The 21,648-nt window shown below is 37.2% G+C and overlaps 1 protein-coding gene across 1 annotated transcript in view; it reads right to left on the bottom strand.

Moving 5' to 3' along the window:
* Window positions 1–21,648, bottom strand: part of clcn2a (chloride channel, voltage-sensitive 2a) — a 53,420-nt gene that overhangs the window by 11,930 nt on the left and 19,842 nt on the right. The window contains exons 3-17 of the mRNA XM_067362416.1: window positions 14,621–14,752; window positions 10,843–10,971; window positions 10,602–10,735; window positions 10,429–10,506; window positions 6,747–6,825; window positions 6,488–6,613; window positions 6,315–6,399; window positions 5,922–6,023; window positions 4,279–4,363; window positions 3,944–4,102; window positions 3,504–3,573; window positions 2,734–2,844; window positions 2,199–2,409; window positions 1,968–2,101; window positions 593–771 (exon numbers count right to left, since the gene is read on the bottom strand). Of these exons, the coding sequence (XP_067218517.1) occupies window positions 593–771; window positions 1,968–2,101; window positions 2,199–2,409; window positions 2,734–2,844; window positions 3,504–3,573; window positions 3,944–4,102; window positions 4,279–4,363; window positions 5,922–6,023; window positions 6,315–6,399; window positions 6,488–6,613; window positions 6,747–6,825; window positions 10,429–10,506; window positions 10,602–10,735; window positions 10,843–10,971; window positions 14,621–14,752 (1,814 nt within the window). The remainder of the gene's footprint in view (window positions 1–592; window positions 772–1,967; window positions 2,102–2,198; window positions 2,410–2,733; window positions 2,845–3,503; window positions 3,574–3,943; window positions 4,103–4,278; window positions 4,364–5,921; window positions 6,024–6,314; window positions 6,400–6,487; window positions 6,614–6,746; window positions 6,826–10,428; window positions 10,507–10,601; window positions 10,736–10,842; window positions 10,972–14,620; window positions 14,753–21,648) is intronic.

Here is a 21,648-nt window from a genome sequence, read left to right as displayed (position 1 = left end):
GCCTCATTTTCTTTCTAATCTCTAACCATTTCTCCTCCTAATTTCCTCCAAACGCTTTAAAATACAGAATTCTGTGTATAATTCAAATGATGTTTTGTGGCCTGCACCAACTCGCAGCAGTTCGCATGACACTACCATGAAAACAGACTTTATTTGCCTTAATGGAAAGCATATTGACACTGTCATTCTCTATACCCTATATAGCGGACTATGCGCCATTCAACCTTGTAAAAATAGTACATGTGTGAACAAGTGATGGCGACTTCATGGCGAATTTAAAATAATTATCAGCTTATAATTAGTGGCCATAATGTTAATATTGGTGCACCCTGAATGTGTTTTTGCCCTCAATAACTTCAAACCTGGTGCAATCTGAAAATTAATGCAAATCAATGAGATTTAAGCTGCACAGAAAAATAGCATTTTTAATTTTTGTTCGAAGTCATCCTATAACCTGGTGTTGTTTTTCATGTCTGATGCATTTCTAATATGATCATGTAAAAATCTACAGGGGAAAAAATGCCATCCGAAAGTCAGTTGCTGCTTCAGATACCTGTACTTAACACTAGCATTTTCTCTCTGAGGTTCATACCAGGAAACGTACACCACGGCCAGTCTTGGAGGGAGAGTCTTGGGGGAAGGTGGGCACATGGGTGCCATTGTCCTGAGCACGTTCTCTCAAGTAGTCCAGCCTGCGAGCTCGGCCGAGCTGCTGCGAGAGCAGTGACTGCAGCTGGGAGCGCTCTATAGAACCCAGCAGGATCATGGACTCTGGAGCCAGGTGGGGACACAGGCAAGGGAGACAGCAGAGAGACCAGACAGAGATGGAAAGAGAGAAAGAGAGAAGTGAGAGAGACACAGCGGGATAGCTGGAAGAACGGGGGATAGCAAAGGGAAATGGTGGAAGGGCGGGAAAGGAGATGGAGAAGGTAAAGTATGTGTCTGTCACAGGGTATGAGGTGGAACTGTGGGATAACATTTCCAACTGAGCTTTCATTTGGGAACTTCAAGAAAATGGCTGGAAAAAACTGTACCAAAATCAAACATCAAAAAGGTATTTACAACCTCATTTTTACACACTTATTTATTTGTATTTTTCTTTTGAGCAGTTTTTTAAGCATCATACAAACACCTATAATGAACTGTTTCTTTATATTCATCCAGAAGCTCATTTACTTCCCAGGCATCTACAACTGTACACGTCTAACGGAATCGCTATCAGCATATTTTACACATTGGAAATATAAATGTAAACCTTGCAATACACAAAATTTTTTACGATTTTGAAAAAAAATTAAACATAAAACTTATTCATAAAATGAATAAGAAATATTTCAGATTGTGCACTATTTCTGAGTCACTAATCAAACAATCAAATGATCATGTGACCTTTTGTCCTCCATTGTGGCTCAAATCATACTCCAGTCTTATCAATGTTAAAAACAGCTATGCAGCTTAAAATTTTGTTGAAACTAAAATATTAGATTATTTGATGAATAGAAAGAACTGCATTTATATATATATATATATATATATATATATATATATATATATATATATATATATATATATATATATATATATATATATATATATATATATATATATATATATATATATATATATTATATTATATATATATACAATATTATATATATATACACACACTTCGCTCTCTAGAGATTGGCATCAGCCATTGAAAACCCATTTTGATGAAAACCTCATTTCTTGACAAAAATGGTTCAGCAATCAATGAGTGATATTGCAGAGTCATTTCAGCAGAGCAGAACTGCTCTTCCATATTCCATAAAATGGGGAATAAAGACACTTTGGGTAGAAGACCCAAAAATCTATCTAAAAATTCCCAATGTGAGATAGTGATAGTGGTATGAAGGACGTGCAGAAGGTGGACTAACAGGAAGACAACAACTTTTTGTGTAAAATATTCAGATATATGCATGTCTCACCTTTGGACTCCACCAGGGCCAGGGTTTTAAGCTGGCCTGTTACGAGAGCTTCCTGCAGGTCCCGGTAAGAGGAGGAGAGAGTGATATACCGCACATCTCTCACCATTATATCCTCCACGCGGATATTATATTTCCTACAGACAAAAAAACAAGATGGGAGATTGCGCATTCAAAAAGCCAGGGGAATCATATGAGAGTGATAATTTGGGGAAGGAACCTAACAGCCCTCACTCTTGTCCCCAGCCCAGCTCTGGCAGGTAGGGAAGTTTCTGGATCCGGATGATGGAATCATAGAGGGAAGGCTGTAGACTCTGAGCCACGGCATTGGCCAATATCACAGCGATCATCACAGGCAGGATGTGTGAGATTTGACCGGTCAGCTCGAACACAATGACAGCGGTGGACACGGTGTGAGTGACTGCACCAGAGAGAGCCGCCGCCCCTGTGGAAATCACCATTTCGTCCCGCGTCAAATTACAGTAGCAGTCACCCGCCTCAAGCCATCTGATTTCCTATTGTGCTCCTGACAAGCTTTCTGCTCCACTGCACAATGCAGCGCTACCGCTGAAGCCATTTCCAAAGGCAATATCTAATTTGGCTGTTGGTTTGTGTGGGTTAATGAAAAATGTATGACTCTTGCATACAACACCCTGCAGGTTCAATTACGTGTGTGAATAAGATATAGCCACGACGGGTTGAAACTGATGGCTTTTGAAAGAAAACAAATGGACATCCGTAAGAAGGCATGCACAATGGACGCTCTCACCGACAACTGCATATCCGCCGGGAACTATGGGATATACAGTGCCGTCGGCGTGTATCCCGTCTGGGAAGACAGCGGCCATACTCTCGCCGACCAGTCGACCGAATGCAGCCCCTGGGCGACACACAGAATTCACATTTCAGATTTGATGACATTTTGGGTGTGACAAAAAAAAAAAAAAATCAATTTTGTAACACGTGGTTGATGTGTACTTACATGAGGTCACACACATGACTCCACAATAAAGCTGCAGTGATTTCACGAGTTTACACACAGGCTTTAGTGAGTCAGACAGTGATGAGGGATGGAAATGGAGAACATGATTGCAGGAAAAGGAAAACAACCATAAAGAACAAAATTAAAATATGATGGCTGGTATGAACACAAGAGCAAAATAAATGTTCAAACGTGCTCGCTCATAAACTGCCGGTCCAATGTTTTCTGAAAAAAGTCTCTTATTTGAATGATAGCATATTAGAATGATTTTTGAAGGATGTAGTGATGCTGAAAATTTTTTAAATTGCATTTTAAAATATATATAAAGTTATTTTAAATTGTAATCATTTTCAAATATTACTGTTTTTTTCTGTATTTTTGATTAAATAAATCCGAGCATAAAATGGTCTTATTTCAAAAACATAAAAAAAGTCATAATTATTCCAAACTTTGGCTGGCAGAGTACAATAATGATTTGAAATGAAAACCAAAGTAAAAAAACAATTCCAACAGTGTTGACTTTCAAAAACAACATATGCACACTACCAATCACATACCAATGAGGAAAACCGGCATAAAGGCCCCACAAGGCACAGGCATTGTTGTGGCCACAGCTGACATCCAGAACTGAGAAGAACATTCAAGAGCCACAAGGTCACACACATGAACAAAGACACCCTTTAATAATTAAGCACTATCACACTCGCAATTGTGATGCTGTACTGAAAATCAGAATGGCTGTGATTTACCTGCAGGCGAATCGAAACTGTGCTGATTTTCAGTACAACAGCATGATTGCAATTCAATAACAAGAAGTTAATATATTGAGTAACTGACATTTCAATATGACCAGATATTTTATTTATTTTTGCAATGAGAATTATTCTATGAAGCTAATCAAAAGATAGCTGTATTATAAAATATGGTAAATTCACATATTGCTCATTGACGTTAACAGTCGTGGCCTTTATAATTTACATAACATGGCGAGACCCACCTTCATGACAATGAAGAGGAGGAGTGTGATGAACACACTGACTTGCGGGTGCTTCCAGGCCTGAGGTACGTGACTTGAGTACTCAAACTCCTCAGCAACACCTTGCTTGTACCAGGTCAGGTTGTCAAACAGTGCCACTAGTGACTCATGTTGAGTAAGCTAAAAGAGGAGGCAATGCAGTTTGTTATTGAATGCAGTTACTGATCTGGAACAAATAAATCTATCAACATGAAGCACACTTGAAAGACTGAAAAAGTTTGGTTGTATAAAAAGAAGAAAGGTATAGAGAAGGGAACCATTTCGATGAGACACATAATACATCTGAAACATCAGACCTGGCCTGCCATGAACTGTCCAAACCCTGGAGGAAAGGTGAGTGTAGAGATAAGGAGAGTGACCACTGCCGGATACACTAGTCTTCTATGGGAAACCAAACATGAGAGAGGAAAAAAATATGATTTTAATATAATAAACAAACATTTTACTATTTCATATAAAATTAATAATTTAATATTAATCATTTATTTCATTTCATTATTAAATCCAGCTCCGAAAACAGAAAATATATTTTAGTTTGTAACATTCTTTGAAGGGTTAGTTCACCTGAAAATGAAATTTCTGTCATTAAGTACTCACCCTCATGTTATCCCAAACCCATAAGACCTTTGTTCATCTTCGGAACACAAAGATATTTTTGATGAAATCCGAGGGTATCTGAACCACACATACACAGCAGTGTCATAGAACCTTTTGTGGTCCAGAAAGACATTGTTAAAATAGTCAATGTGACTACAGTGGTTCAACCTTAATGTTTTGTGCGCAAAAACAAAACCAAAATAATGACTTTATTTAACAATATGAGCGGTTTTCATTATGCAGTTGAACGTAGTGAATGCTTCTGTGTTTACGTCCGAACGGCGGCTCATTATTGGTCGACGCTGTACACATGAGCAGCACAACGCATGTGTGTGATGCTGACACAGAAGCCGGCCAATAAGAAGTCGGTGTTCGGTAGTGGAGCTTTTTAAAGCTTTGAAACAAATGAACCAATTGCTTCGCAAAATTATTCACTGTTTCAAAGTGTTCGAAACACCACACACTGGTGACCCCTGCTGGTCAGAACTATTGCAAATGTTTTATTGAAAATAAAATCTATCAAATGCAATTAACTAATCATCTAATAAGATTCAATATCAAGTGTCTGTGTAATATGTGTTCTTTTATCAATTTTCAGGGCTTGTTTTGTTTGTTCAATGGACAGCTCAGCTAAACAGGCCAATAAGAGACTATTAACTACTATTATTCCTTTTAATTGTACTCATTAAAACATCTACAAATGTATAAAATTGTTCAGAGATCAGGTAAAATGGATTTTGTTTAATGGTTCGCCGCTGGGGGGCTATCTCAGTGAATCCACATGAAATAGTTATGACATAATGAAGCCTCGTTTACTGAAATCACATGACTTTGATACACGCTTCGAACCATTGATTTGAAACAAAAGTTTCATAATGGTTTTGAAGCTTCATGAAGCAGTGTTTCAATATCGCCCATGTCAACTGCATATGACAACAGTTCAAATTGTTAAAGTCGTTATTTTGGTTTTGTTTTGCACACAAAAAGTATTCTCATCACTTCATAACATCAAGATTGAACCACTATAGTCATGTTGACTATTTTAACAATGTCTTTAGTACCTTTCTGGACCTCAAAAGGTGGAATGATGTTGCTGCCTAAGTGTGGTTCAGAAACCCTTGGATTTAAGTCAAAAATATCTTCGTTTGTATTCCGAAGATGAACAAAGGTCTTGCGGGTTTGAGACGACAGGAGGGTGAGTACTTAATGACATAATTTTCATTTTTGGGAGAACTAACACTTTAATAATGAAATTTAAAAAATTCTGAGCTAGTTCCTAAATAAAATACATTATACAATAAGAATTGCTGTTAACATTGTAAAAGAAGCACTAAAAACTAACTTTTTTAGCAAAAACTTGTTGATGGTTTTCTGTTTTCTCATAGACTCCACTATGATCCTGTTCAGGTACACAAACAACGCCCCTCCAAAACCACTGGCAATTCTGAGAAAAACATTAACAACAACTGAAACATTAAGCAAAACTATGGCCATCGCACATTTCTATTTTACAGCTAAGAACTAGGAATCACAAACTAGTTGGATTTAAAGACTCGACATGTGAACTGCACACAACTCTTAGTGTTTGAAAGAAGACAAATAAACAGTGCTAATCAGCTTAGACATTTGTAGCACAAATGTTTCAAGACAAGGATATTAGTTTGCATAAAATCTGACTTCCATAACTGAAATGATGTAAATCAAATTTGTTCTGGGAGAATAATGAGACACAAACCCAAGCACAGCAAAAGCTGGAAGCTCTTGAAGGTCAAAGGGAAAGTCCAGACGAAAGCGTGTTTTAAAGAGAGCTGTGATCGTCTCTGCAATATGGCGAAGAGAGAATGACAGTCAGAAATGACGAATGAATCATCTGACAGTGTTGGCAATCATAACGTATTCCTCCCTCACCCTCATCCTTATTCCACACTGCCAGCACCCTGAAGATAAAGGCACTGAAGGTTGCAGCGAAGAAACCTCTCCAGTAGTTCCTCACGGCAAAGAACGTAGATGTGACCTCAATACTAAACAGCACTCCTGCAACAACACAGCAGATTGTACAACAAACAACTTTGCTCAAAGCTGGAAGTATACAGGGAAACGTTACTGTCGTAAATGTGATATGGCGTTATCTCCAGTGGCCAGCTATGATCACAATGTCTGGTCTTACCTCCAATAGGGGCCGCAAAGCAACAGCCCACCCCCACTGCACAGGCGGCTGACAGCATCTCTGTGTTCCTCAGCTCATTCTGTCAGATTAACAAGAAAACCGAATACATGCAAATCCTGTTTCAAACGACTATCACGGTGGCATTTTACAGGCAGCCAAGAGTGAAACAGGGTAATTACACTGACGGATACATGGCAACGACATGCTGAACAAGGTACTGCTATGAACACAATTAAAAAATGGACAAACACTGCTCTTTCATTCACTATACGCTATCTTTGTGAACGGGTTTGCTACGGCCAGGGAGAATGAAGTCCAGTAGACTCTAAATTACAATGGAAAAATGGTAAACTTGGGAAATAAAAATTCACAAATGGAGCAGAAAATAAAACTAGCTTTTTTCATTTATTTTAACACTTTCAATCAATCTGATCACATAGACACACCCAAACATAATAATACCTGCATCTTACCTTGTTTCCCTCAAAGGGCTCTTCCTTCAGCAGTAAATCAAAATAACACATATACATGTGAGTATCTGCACTCTTTCAAAGCCTATCAATATTTTAAGTACTTACACTGTTGTTGACTTGTTTCAAGTCTGTATCTATAAAAAGTAAATCTTTATTATTCTCTTTCATGTTTTTTTATTTATTGTAATGTAATGTTTGATCTGTCTAACTATTTACATTACTGTTTGGGGTCGTATGATCGATTGGTGCTCAAGAAACATTCATTATAACTATCAATCTTGAAAAGAGTTGTGCTGCTAAATATTTTGGTGGAAATTGTGATTATCTATCTATCTATCTATCTATCTATCTATCTATCTATCTATCTATCTATCTATCTATCTATCTATCTATCTATCTATCTATCTATCTATCTATCTATCTATCTATCTATCTATCTATCTATCTATCTATCTATCTATCTATCTATCTATCTATCTATCTGTAATCACCCCAATAAAGTACCTACAAATTATGCTGATATAATCTGTAACTCCCCTCAATATGGCAACATTATCCCCTTTATATTAGTACTAGAGTATTTTTTTTTTCAGGCCCTAATTGGAGATCATCATTCATATCCCACTATCAAAAGTAACACCCATAGGTACAAGGTGTCAGACAAATAATTATCAGCACGGCCCGTTACCCCGGACCCCACTGCCTGATTGACTGTGTAAACATGCCATTGACATTTGCCTAATTAAAGCGCATTCAATTATAGTGGAACAGTTAAAATGTGTCGGCATGTTTATGGCCTCCGATTTTCTGTCAGATTCACTCTGCGCTAACAACATGTTATTGATCCATTCCCCAGCATGCTGTTATTTCTCAGGTTACTTTGTGGGCAAAGTCCAGAAGGTTGATATGATATCACACAAAGGCTGTTTGACTCATTTTTAGCATGATTTACAAATGGTTCCATTCACTGTGCTTGCAATTCCCTAGAGAACCGATACCTTATGTACTCTGACTAATCAAAGCCTAACAAAAAACCCTAGAGAACACTCAGCTGCTTGTTTGTATGATACACGCAGATGAGACTAGAAGAACAAGGCTATGAAGTTCCAGGTGCAGTGACATGTAAAGTGATAATACAAACACAAGTCATTGGTAACGCTTTATAACATCTCTCATTAATGGGTCATTGTTAATAGGACATTTCATTAAGAGGTCTTTAACCATCATTATATGATGTTTAATAGATTAATAGTTAAAGTACATTTAAATATTATTAACAGATACTATTTTAAACCCTAACTATTATTGTTTTATTTTTGGACTTTTTTTATCAAGAGGGGAAGTCTGAAAATAATATCAAATAGATTCAAACTTGGGTCATGTGCACAAAAACACAAAATGTTGAAGCATGTGCAAATTTATTATCTAATGCAATAAAATTCATCACTGTCCAAAAGTTTTCAAATACTTAATGAGGCCACTGTATATGACTGTATTCAGATGGAAAAACCTCTAAGGCCCTGTTTAGACCTGGTATTAGTTTAGTTTTGGTCTAGTATAAGATTAGTTTTGGTCGATGGGATCACAAGTTGATGAGGGAGACACCGTTTATACCTGGTGTTTATCCATCTCTTTTGTCCACAATTTCTGCCCTGATTTCTTCAAGTGGAGGGTCTATGGGTGGGTAAATGTATGTTTTTTTTTTCTCAGATCTTTCTAATGGACAAAATAAGCTTGCGCAATTTACATATGAATGCACCCAGAGATGACAGAAAAACACAGAGCATCTGTTAGAAATCAGGGGATATATTCACAAAACATCTTAAGGCTAAAAGTAGCTCCTAACTTGCTGATGTAGGCTGTAGCCCCTCACTGAAGAACAAACAAGATCCAGGGGGCGGAGACGGGTAGGTTAAGGGATATGTAAAGTGGGAGGAGTTGGATCCAGATCCAGGGGGTGGAGATGGGTAGTTTAGATCCAGGGGGCGGAGACAGGTAGGTTTAGGGATATGTTAAGTGGGATGAGTTGGATCTAGATTTTTTGCTCTAAGAGAATTTCACAAAGCATTTTAGCACTAAAACTAGCTACTAAATCTGTAAAACATTAGGGGTATTTAAGAGGACTCCTAAGTCACTAAGACCAAATCACAAACAATCCTAATGGACGCTGCTGCCAACCTGGAACGATTGGTGGCGAAGGGATGCAGAAAACTGTTGCGGTGACTAGGTGAGTCAGCTCTCGTCTGTGTATATAGCCTATACCTCCTCTCGAGCTGACTAGATAGACAGTTTGAACGTGTTCCTCCAAAACTTTGTTTAAAAAACATCATTTGTTGCTACACCTGTTTTTAGCGTCATCCACTTGTGATCCGATCAACCAAAACGTATCTTAATACCAGGTGTATAAAGGGCCTAAGTCCCTTTGACATGTTTTCTTTTAAATTAGAATTTTTTTTTACCAGGCTCCTATGTTCAGGTTCAGTAATTTTACTTTAATGGCAATGAAAAGGTTATTAGTCAGTTATTGAAATGCCTTATTTTCAAAAATGTCACTTCATTGGTATATAACCAATTTGACTGTCCATGTGTGCCTTTAAAAAAAAAAAAAAAAAAAAACTCTTTGGACAACAAGACATAGTAAAACATCTATTTCTATCAGTTTTACAGCAGCAAAAGGAACACTGTGTTTACTTGCCACTCACAAAATCTGTTGTTGCCGCTGTAAAGATGGACAAAACATGATAAAAACTTGCAGTTCGACAACTGAAAGCCGGCTCATATGCACACCGTCGTTCATCTTGAAATCATATGATTCGATTTGTGTCTTCCAATTGGTTCTTCTGTGGACTTAGAGGCTTTTGCTGACAAAGAGAAGTGGCATTTAGTGGTATCTGCCAACAAACTGGTATTTCTGAATGGGCTGACACTGGGATTTAGTGGTATTGAAGCGAAAGTATTTGATGAACGTATACTATGTGTGGAGAGCGTTCACTCAATATCATTATCTCATTTTTGACGGAAGTGGCATTTAGCAGCTTTTGCATCTGAACTCATCAAATATTTGATTGTAAGTGATGTTCTGTAAACCATAATATGTTGTAATAACGTTTGTTAATGTTCTTAATGCAAGTTATTATAAAGTGTTACCAAAATATGAAATGTCAGAAAGTTACTGACAAAAGACAGTATCATTAAAAAACATCTCTCACCATGTATATTCCTCCAAACAAGGCCATGAATTTGCTCAACAGAGCAGCACACAGACTGGCAACATGAACAAACGGTCCCTAGAGGATGCAAGAGGAGATAGAAATAACAGATGTGATTACAGTATTTTAGCATTAGAAAGCTTATCTAGGATCAGATATCCCCTCTTATGCACCTCTTTGCCCAGAGGCATGCCACTTCCAAGGGCACAAGTTAAGCCAATCACTTTGGCAACAAAGGTTTTGAAAGTGAGGTACTCTTTCAGCACCACACCTCGGAGGATGGTCTTCATCTCTGGGATCCCAGAGCCTAGAGGAAAAAATGATGAAGGGGGTTACAAAGAGATCTGAGAACACGTAAAGGCCACTTGGCTTAAATTGATTACGTGAGCATGGATCAGTGTGTGCATATCTCACCCACTGCCTGTGGTGCCAGTATCTGTGTGAAGCCAGCAGAGAAGGTGATGAGAACTACTGGATAGGTGACCCAGGCCAGGTATTGCAGCAGCATGTTATTGTGCAGACCACCATACATCCACTTCTGTGCTGCAGACACCGGCACACACCATAAAATTACATCTCTGTAGACCAAGGCTCTTCTAACGGGGGTCTGCGACCCCTAGGGGGTCCACAGCAGTATTGCAAAAATCATCACAAAGTCAAATGTAATGTTTAAATTTAAATAATCTTAAATGTACATTGCTAATCTTGCTATGGTATAGCGTTGATTACACATTACATCCGCACTTTACTAGAGAACTTGAATCTAAAGTTCACATAAATGTTTAATTTTCCAGCTGACTAGTAAAATGAAAATGTATGACTCTGCAAATCCATTAAAATAATTTACAACATCTGTGAACAACTAATGATGAATCACAACATGTATGCATATGAAGCATCTTGCACTGGTTTTAACAATGAAAAGTAATTATGTGCATAGTTCATATAATATAACTATATTAACTTTATTAATATAATGCATAACATAATATAACTATCATAATATGGTTGGTTTCTATTAATATTAATAGCTATATGCTAAATATGTAGCTCTGTTTGACACATTTTGAAATGGAGGGTCCCTGCTCCATGTCTCTATCAGGGGTCCTTGCCCTTACTTTTGACATATAAGGTGTATTCCAAATTGCATACTTAAGCACTATTCTATGCTATTTTTAGTGCAAATAGTTTATTCACATAAAAAAATTACAAAACAGTGTTGGATAATGGCTTATTTAACCAAAAAAAAGTCTGGAATATCAGACACTTCATACACTCAACATGCACTCAACTGTCTAAAATTCATACACTATATGGTACAGCACATAGCAGGGGTGTTGCAGCAGTGGGAGTACTTTTTAAAGTACTTTTTCAACACATGCCACCATTCCCACCCATGTTCTCTGGTGTTGGCCACTTAGGTTTGAGTGAACTAACATTAAGTCAATCACAGGTGCGTTTCAGTGTTGCTCTGCTCGTTATTCATTGTCATTTTTATTTGGCAGTCGGGGAACTATGCGTTATACTGCACTGCAGTAAAAACACTGGACAATATAGTCCTTCTTTCAAACACATGGTAACACTAGTAATGCTAAAACAGCTAGTTTTGCACAGAATTCTTGTGCTTAAAAGCTTGTGCTCGTAATGATTACAATATAAGGATAGCATTTGAGAGTTTTTATGTTTATCCAAAGTCTGCAACTTTGATTATAGACTATAGATTATACATAGACTATATCAATGTGAGATGGGATATGCGAAAACCCATCACATGGTGAAATTTGACCTATCACAGGTTCTGTTCTGTTTTTACTTCTTTCATAGCTTGTCTGTAACAAAAGTTATGGTTATATAAAGTCTTCTGATCGCTGTGATTTTCAGGAACAGAATTCTGAGAATAACAGGATTAAGTAAGGTCACCCCCTTTTTCGCACAGACATAAAAATGCACTATCCAAATATAAATGATTGTAATTCAAGAATGCTTTGGAATATAGACATAAAGTTGGTCTTGTTTTAAAAAAGAAACTTGTCAGATTATTGTGGATGTGAGATAAATTAGCTAAAAAAAAAAAGCTATAGAAGTTTATTTACGAAAATTAAAAAATATATGTTTATATTTTCTAATAATATATTACAAAAATGTTTTACTCTTAAACTGCAAGAAAATCAAAGCCAAAAATGTCAACATTCCAAATTTTAGGTTGAAATATTTCAAAAATGAGCTTTCAGTAAGATTTTTTTTTGGGTGCAGTACTAAACTTTTTCACTATATAACATCCAAACTCCATTATTGACCATTTAAGGGCGCCTCCATTTATTTGAGTGATCTGATTCTGAACCATATATTTCCATATTTTCATAAATTTTATGAAGTAGACATCCTATTCAGAAGTAGTATGGGCAGTTTGGCAGTATTTGATTTGAATTCAACCTCCAATAAACACATAATTAGAACATGTATGTTCATTATAGCTCCATTGTTCTCTTGTGCTCCGCCTTCTCACAATAACGTTGTATTAGAGAAAAAAATCTTTGCGTGCCGTAGTTTATACAGGACTGGCGGGAAATTTGCATTACTACACCTTCATTCAACATGTTATGTGGTTTATTTTGATAAGTGAACTGTCTAGGTAAAGCTATGGCCTATTGTTTTTTTTTGCACCAACGCCGGGTGTATTCTTTTCAGCTTGCCATTATAAATCGCTATTTTTATGCACTAAACAGGCAAATTTTGCCAAGATATTTTCAGAGATGATAGACAAGATGTTATAGAATAATAATTTAATGAAAACCCAATTTTGACAAAAAAACATTCAACTTATTTTTTGACTTTACTGAAAACATTCCATGAAGGAAAAGCTATTTGCCCCCTTAAAGTGATTTTCATTTTTTTCCTTTATAAATACCTTTATAAAATAAATAATGTTTTAAATAAAAATGTTCAATAAAGAAATATGCAGCAATGGTAAAAACTAAGTGATATTAAATATTGAACTAAAACTGCCAATAGGTGGCGGGAGTCATTCATTCATTCATTCAGTAACAAACCAAGATAATCATTGACTCTCACGATTCATTCAAAGCTGCAGATTCATTCACAAAACACAGCTGTGTGTTGTAGTTCTGCTGTAGCTTTCAATGGAGCTATTATTTTGTTGCAAAATGGAGTAAACAATACTGGCAATACTATATTAAAAATGTACAGCACTTAATATTACCATTTTGTTTGTTGAACTGAAGTCACGTTTGCAATCGTGGATATTTGGGAAAAATTACATTCTTGCTTGAATAAAATATTATCAACTTTAAAAACAAGAACTCACACAGGATGTGTTTTTGTATCAAAGAGAGAGTGTGCATATGTCTATATTTGTTCTTCATGCTAGTAAGTGTTAAATCCATACTTTTACAAAGGTACATTGTCGAGAACGGCAGTAATGTAGCGTGATTTGATAAGGCAGCATACTCTGCATGCAACCTATGCATGCTGCTTGTGTACATGCAGTCAGTTTTGACCTTGATAGGAACCACTGTTCTAGTGTTTTCCCCATATGATTAAAACATGGCAACCACCACGAGGGGGCGACTTACTATATGGCCCTGTCCTGTATGGCACACTTGATGTGTACTAGTGCTCTTGCAGATTTGCAATGGCCGTTGTTTGCCATTTGTCAATTTATAAGTCGGAAGTATGCTTGTATGCACCCTCAATGTTCCCTTCCTGATGCAGACCCCACAACACCAAAGTATGGACTCGGAGGAGAAACAGGCACTATGTAAAATAAAATAGGCCACTGATATCACTGGGGCCTTCATTTCATGTGAGTGTAAATAACTTTAAACATATCTGTCAAAAGTACTAGTTGTCTTATTTGTATATTTTTGATTTAGCTAATGCTGCAACGTTAAAAAAGTTGCCCTTGATATGTGCCTTTTTGTTAATCGACTGAACTGACAACCCCAGCCCTTGTAAATAAACTCATTCTTTTGCTAAAGGAGGTCAGTGAGTTGGCACCAATTCGTTCAGGCATTAATGCACCTTCCATCCCAGAATACACATGATGACGACACCCCACTGGAAAAAAAAAACAATACTTGACTGATTAAATGACACCATCTGTACTTTTCATGGAACCCTGTCAAGCAGAAAATTGTCCTTTCCTTTCTTTTCATTCTTTTCTCTCTCTCACCTTGCTGGCAGAAGGCAATAGTGTAGTCCATGGCCCAGCTGACCAATGCCATGAGAAGCCCCAGGAGGATGAGGAAGATCCAGTCTTCACCCACACGGGAAATCAGGAACTTCTGACACCGTGATGTACAGACTGCAGACAGACATTAAAGGGATAGTTCAACCAAAAATGAAAATTCTGTCATCATTTACTCACTTTTGTGTTGCTGTTTGCTCTTGTCCAAGGACTAAGTACCAAGCCACTGAAGCTTAAAAAAAGATGCAAAGGAAACATTAAAAAAAAAAAATCAGTTTATATGCCATACTGTATCGTTCAAAAGTGTAAAAAAAAAAAAAAAAATGTCTATTATGCTCACCAAGGCTGCATTTATTTGATAAAAATATAGTGAAAAATGTGAGTGTCCAGTGGGTTTTGTGTTTTGCACCCATCAGCCTATATATATAGGCTACATTTATGGTACAGTAATTGCAAGAACAAGCAAGGACATTGTTTAAAATGTCTTAATTTTCCACTTTTTTTTGGTTTCATTGGTGTTGAACGACCTGAGATTGAGTAAATGTAGACATAATTTAAATTTTTGAGTGATCTAATCTATTAAGCACCAACAACATCCACAGTTTTCCTTTCCTTTTTTAGGTCAGTCTGTGTTCACAACATAGAGATAGGCTGTATGAACAGGAAATAAACAACCCAGAGAAATTACCTGAACCCAGCAGTAGGTACACAGTATGCTTTAATGAAGTGAACAATTGCTCATAAAAGAGCTTGTTTTCCCCTGGATTCCCACATTTCCAGACTCATGAGAGTGTGAACAATTGCGCTGTTGCATAGGTGGACAGGGTTGTGGAGACCCAGACAGGAAATGGCTTGTGCGTTTGAAGATAAGAGGCATCTGAAAGACAGCGGAAAGGGAAGGGTCACGGCAGGTGATGGGACACCTCTGTGTACGTGACAGAGACGCTGCCCCGCCAGCCTCAGCACCTGCTGAGTGGCTCTTTGCCCGGCTCCTCTGTGCGAGAGTTGGCACGTGGGCCGGTTTGTCCACTGAAGTGGCACAACAGATGTCTTTGCTCTCAAAATAAACCCAGTAACAATCCTCAACCGAGAAAGCAATAAGCCGAACCAAATTTACCGCAATTCAAGATGCATTTTGGACACGCAAACCTGGAGTGCTTATCTCCAAACCGCGCCAGACAGAAGTGCTGAGATGCGGCGTATTTTGACACTTAATTGGAGTTTGAGGAATAACCGTATAAATATGCAGAGCCCATGCTTCCCCACACAGATTTTAGTGTCTTTGACAAGTGAGTCACAGGCCAGCACTGGAAGTGACATCCCTATGTGGCACGCATGCATAATATAACAATGTATTATATATCCAAGATCTATTTATATCCCCAGAGCGAGTAGAAAGGTGTAGGAGGATTGGTGAGAGGCAATAGTATATGCCCTCACTCTGCCTGATATGACAACTTATGCGGCATTTTCTACACTAAGCCTCCGAGCAGTAGTCACAATTTCCCACGAGGGCGAGCTGGTGGACTGCTGCCAGTTCTCTGTTTTCATCCACAGATCCAAAACAATTAGCACTGAAATAGACAGATTATGTCCGCTATGGTGGTAGGACTGCACTCTAAAGTTGCATAGAGAACAAACAGCAGGATGCTGACAGCTTGTAGCAAATCTACCCCCCTCTGTCATCTTAAAATTCGCAAATAAAGTCTAATTACACCATGGAGAGCAGGATGTGTTTATATACTCTTTTTGGTGGGCATATATGCCAGATCTCACAAGAACAAGCAACTTACTTGTTCTGACAAAACCAGCCTAAAAATACACTTCCTCGAAATAAGCTGATCGAGAATTGTTTGAATTCATTAATGTGATTTATTGTAGCATAAAGGCTTAAAAATTACAAACTATTTGCCATAATTTTCAAGCAAATGTGTGTTTATAAAGTGTTATTTTATGGAGATGTCATAACGTAGATCAAATGTTTGTTGTTGTTTTTTTTTTTGTTTTTTTGTAAAGATAACCTACATTCAATGAAAAATGTAAATATTATTTCTGGCACATACTGTATATGCATTACTAAAAACAAACGTGCCTTTTTTTTTCGTGCTGAGGCCAGTGAAAATGTTGTCAGCGTAATTAAAAATCTAACCAAACAATATCAATCAATACATTTCTCTCTTTTGCATTTACACATCCTTGGGGTAAAGAAAGAGCTGGGACAGGTAGAAACATTGGAGAAAAGTGGGAATTTTATAGACTGTAGGTTGATAAAATTTGACAACTGCTATTAGCAATCATCATACACTATTGCTATGCAGGTCAAGCACTAGCAAACCCAAATATGTGATTGTATCCTGGAAACAGGCCCAGCACAAGCACAAACCACCACTGCTTATATTTATAATATAATATAATTAATATAATATAATATAATATAATATAATATAATATAATATAATATAATATAATATAATATAATATAATATAATATAATATAATATAATATAATATAATATAATATAATATAATATAATATAATATATTATATTATATATTAGCGGGCGTAACAACACTGACATCATCTCTAAAGCGAGTGGACAAGGTTAGTGAAATATTGGCTATAAATACCTCTCTCAGTAAGTAAAGGTGTAGTGTGAATAAAAATGTACTCTCTTACCCAATGTTTCTGTGTGCTATGTATTTTATGCTTAATAGAGTATTGTTTTATCAATAGCTTAGCAACAATCTAATATCAAACTCAAAAAATGTTGGTTAGAAATATATCTACTTTGCTCAGTACTTTAAAGTATTGATAAAATAGTTTACTGTGAATAAAAATGTATTATCTTACTCAATATTTCAGTGTGCTATGTATTTTAAAGGGTTAGTTCACCCAAAATTGAAATTTGTGTCATTAATTAGCCTCATATCACAGCGGTTGAACATAAACACGGACGCCTGCACTGCATTTACTACGTCAACTGTGTATGACGACATTTCAAACTGTTAAACAAAGTCGTTATTTTTATGTTATGTTTTTGCACACAAAAAGTATTCTTATCACTTCATAACACTGAAGTTTTACCACTGTAGTCAAGTTGACTATTTTAACGATGTCTTTACTACTTCTCTGGGCTTTGAATGTGGTCATTTCATTGCTTTCTATGGGAGATAAAAAAAAAAGAAAATCTTGGATTTTATCAAAAAAATATCTCAATTTGTGACTGAAGATGAATTACGGGTTTTGAAAAACATGAGGGTGAGTACATAATGACATTTTTGGGTGAATTAACCCTTTAAGGCTCAGAGTATCATGTGGTTAGCTTAGCAACAAACTCTTTTGGAGCTGGAAGTCAATGCAGTGCGTTTCAAATCAGTCACTTATGAGGTTTCATGAGGGTTGGGATGCTGCATTAGAAGACTGCCTCCTATGCAATGCGGCAGCTCGCTAGGTTTTGGAACAGTATTAGATGGAGGAATAAAACAGAAATGAGACAGAGACACACGGAGAGAGAGAAAGAGACACATATGATGCCAGTGTGTAGGTAGTGTGCTGACAAGCCTCCAAACCCCTCAAACTCAGTCAAGGAGGATCAGAAGACCTCCGCTGCACACTGTGCCGATAGATTTCTCATGCTTTTCACACTCAACAGGGAGGCGGGAAGGATGATATAGAGACAGATGCTGTGTGTCTTTGGAGATTACACAAGGCCAAAAGAGCAGTCTATTTATATTACAAGAAACCAATGAGATCCCTCATTAGCACTAAAAACAGTGGACTGCGAGACACTATTGCCTATTAAATGAGGACTCAACTTTTTTTAATTGTTGAGGGAATTTATCACAGACGTCCTGCTTTTGTTCAAAGCTCACTTTTTATTCAGCTAATCATCTTAATGTACCATTAAATGAAAAAATAAATTGTTACCAGCCGAATATATTTTTTCCCAAAACTCAAATGTAACGGTGCATTTAATACATCCTTTGGTGAAAAGTGACGTATTTCTAGATACAGATGCACAAGCACACACAAAGACACAGTGGCTCATTACAGATACACTGCACGTCTACGTGTCTCATCTATCACCCCTAAACAGCGCAGACTGATTATGCTCCCTGCTGGTGAATGGCGAGCACTGCACTGAGGTGCAGAGGGAATTGAACAGGCCGATAAATGCTGCAAGTTGTAGTTTACAGGCTAGACAACAGCAAATGTTCAGTGTCAATGCTTGAAAAATTATTGGGAAAAAATATCTCCGCCATAAATGTAAAGACCATCAAGAATCTCTTAAGATTCAGGTGATGGCCACACTTGTGGAATGTGCGTGACAGATTGATAAACAACAACAGCAGCTACACAAACCAGTGACAATTAATCACCAGTAGAGGGCAATCTAGAAAGCAGGAGGTAAACCACCACATCTGCAGGCGTCAGACATGACCATATCCTCTCTCACTGAACTGTTTTAAATACATGAGCAGAGCCAGATGGACTGTTCATATTATATTTTCTGATTTTTTCATATTGTTGGGGAAAATGTGGAAACGATTTAAATATGGATCTGAACATGCTGGTTTGGTGCTGATCTAGCTATGTTGTTCACCAGCAAAAGCTAAGAAAGCTGGTTGCCCAGCATGTTACCTGGGAACTAATTCTGGTTGACCATGAAAGTCTTGCTGGTTAAAGGCACAGTATGTAAGTTTCATAGCTAGAGGTCGCTAATTCAAAACAATAACAAAGGTATAGCTTGATGATGCCGTGAATAAGCGTGGAATCATGGGAGTTGTAGTCTTCACCTCCACAGCAGATGGAAAGCAATCCAACAGGACTCGGGCAGAAATCATGTTCATGGATGAGCTAATGTATTAAAGTTTTATTAAAGGGGTCATATGATGGTACATGTACTTTTACAAGTTGATTATACTGAAATTTGTATTGGCAGTGCCTGTATACAACCATCCTATAATGATAAAAAAAAACATCCAGTGTTTTTTTTTTTTAAATCTCTTTATATGTTTTCCACTGTCTCGAATCGAGCCATCTGACCGTGTGACGTCACATGGTCGGACGCCCCTCCCACGATTGTTAATTGACAGCAGCGTTTCAACACAGACCCGCCCTGAGCGAGCTGTCATCATAGTCCGCCATTGTTGATGCACTGGAGCAGAATGGTGTCTAAGCGATTGTGGTGTTCTGTTCTTGGGTGTAATAACGAACACAGTAGTCATTTTGATGTTCCTAAATCCGAACCGCTGAAGACGCAGTGGCTGAGTTTCGTTTTTGAAGGGAATATTCCCCCTGATCAACGTCAATGCTTTCATGTTTGCGCAAATCATTTCTCACCAGAGGGTCAGTATAAAGCAGGTTTTGCTAAGAAGCTGCTCCTGAAAAAAGGATCAGTACCAACTAAGTTATTCGTGTTCCTGCTGCACCTCCAGAAGAAGTGAATGTAACGTTTTATTAACCTTTATATTAATCTTTGCAAATCGCCTGCACGCTTCACGATGAATGTGGCTAAAGTTTACACTCAGGGTACATTACGGCATGCTTTCCATGTACGATATTCTCAATATAATTCATAATCCCACGTTTATAATGAACAATGCGTTATGGTTATTGTGTTATTACAAACTGTGTATACAGGTGGTAAAGTTAACGTGGTAACACTACACTAAGCTTACTTTTGTAGATGGTTTATAACGGTGTCTGTTACTGATTAAGAAGTAATGTCAAAAAAAAAATAAAAAAATTGTGTTGCAACAGTTATTACTGCATGAATCACGCATCAGTGACAAGCATTTACTGAAAAAAAGTTTTTCATGACCATTAGCTGTAACATCAATCTGTCAATGAACTAATGTATACAATCAGTAAACACATAGCATTCGTATCTCACTTCTCTACCCTGCCAGTACATACAAAGTTAGATCAAAGTGACATTACGTTAACCAACCATTCAGAAACATCCTGTTCGAGCCTTAATTGTCAAACTTCGTCGGGGCCAAAAATGTACCGCTTGTACAAAAATGGCATTATATGACACCTTTAACATTACTGTGGTATGAATCAGGACGGGGCTGAGAGCAGAACGAGGCCAGTGGAGCAAATGCTAGTGAGAGACACCTGCGAGTGCCATTGAGGAGCTTCGGAAGTATATAAGAAGGAATGACAGCGGTGAAGGGTGAGAGAGGACCAGGCCTGGAACATTTTACGTTGCTGTTTTTATTATGCTTATATGGCGTAGTTGGCTGCTGCCGCTTCTTTCATTATGTTGTTTATGTCTATAACAATTATGTCTAATGAAATAGCTGTGAGTGCTGAATTACTACACATACAGCTCACTTTTTTTGACAAATTAAAATTGTGGGGTAACATCGCTGTTTTACTTGGTCAAAACAATCATACTAAAAATACGTTAAAATTATGTTAACGTTACTATTTGCGTTCACTCGTTGGCTGGTATGAGACTATGCTAGATCGATATTAGAATATTATATGAATAAAAGCTGGATGATTTGTATTGTTAAATGGCATGAAGTTAATTTTAAAATATATTGCATGGTGAAAAATGTTGTGTTACTATAACCAGCTCTTTCTGGTTTTGCCATGTTAGCCACTTGACAGAAAATTGTTGTCTCTGAGGCATGGTTACAAACATGTTATACTCAAGGTAAATCAAGAAAACAAGATTTAAACAGTAAGACTGTGTTTAGCTGTATAACAATGATTAATTTTCTGTTGATAAAAGGTATCCAAACAATTGCTGTCTAATAAAACGCATGGTATATTAAAGCATCTTTGGTGTTTACATGGTTTTTACGGAAGTAGGGCCAGAAATTGAGGGTAACGCGTATGTAATATGGCGTCATTGACAGGCAATGCAATGACAAGCCGTTGCACTGGTTAAAATTGCAAATTTCTCTGGATATAAACATTGTTGGAAACATTTGAGACAATGCAAGTACACAATTGAACAAAATATACATAACACTGCACTAATGGTTTTTGGAGA

Source organism: Chanodichthys erythropterus, chromosome 16 (genome assembly GCF_024489055.1).
Source record: "Chanodichthys erythropterus isolate Z2021 chromosome 16, ASM2448905v1, whole genome shotgun sequence".
Classification (NCBI taxonomy): domain Eukaryota; kingdom Metazoa; phylum Chordata; class Actinopteri; order Cypriniformes; family Xenocyprididae; genus Chanodichthys; species Chanodichthys erythropterus.
The sequence above is the reverse complement of the archived record's forward strand: the minus strand, read 5'-3'. Positions and strand labels throughout refer to the sequence as shown.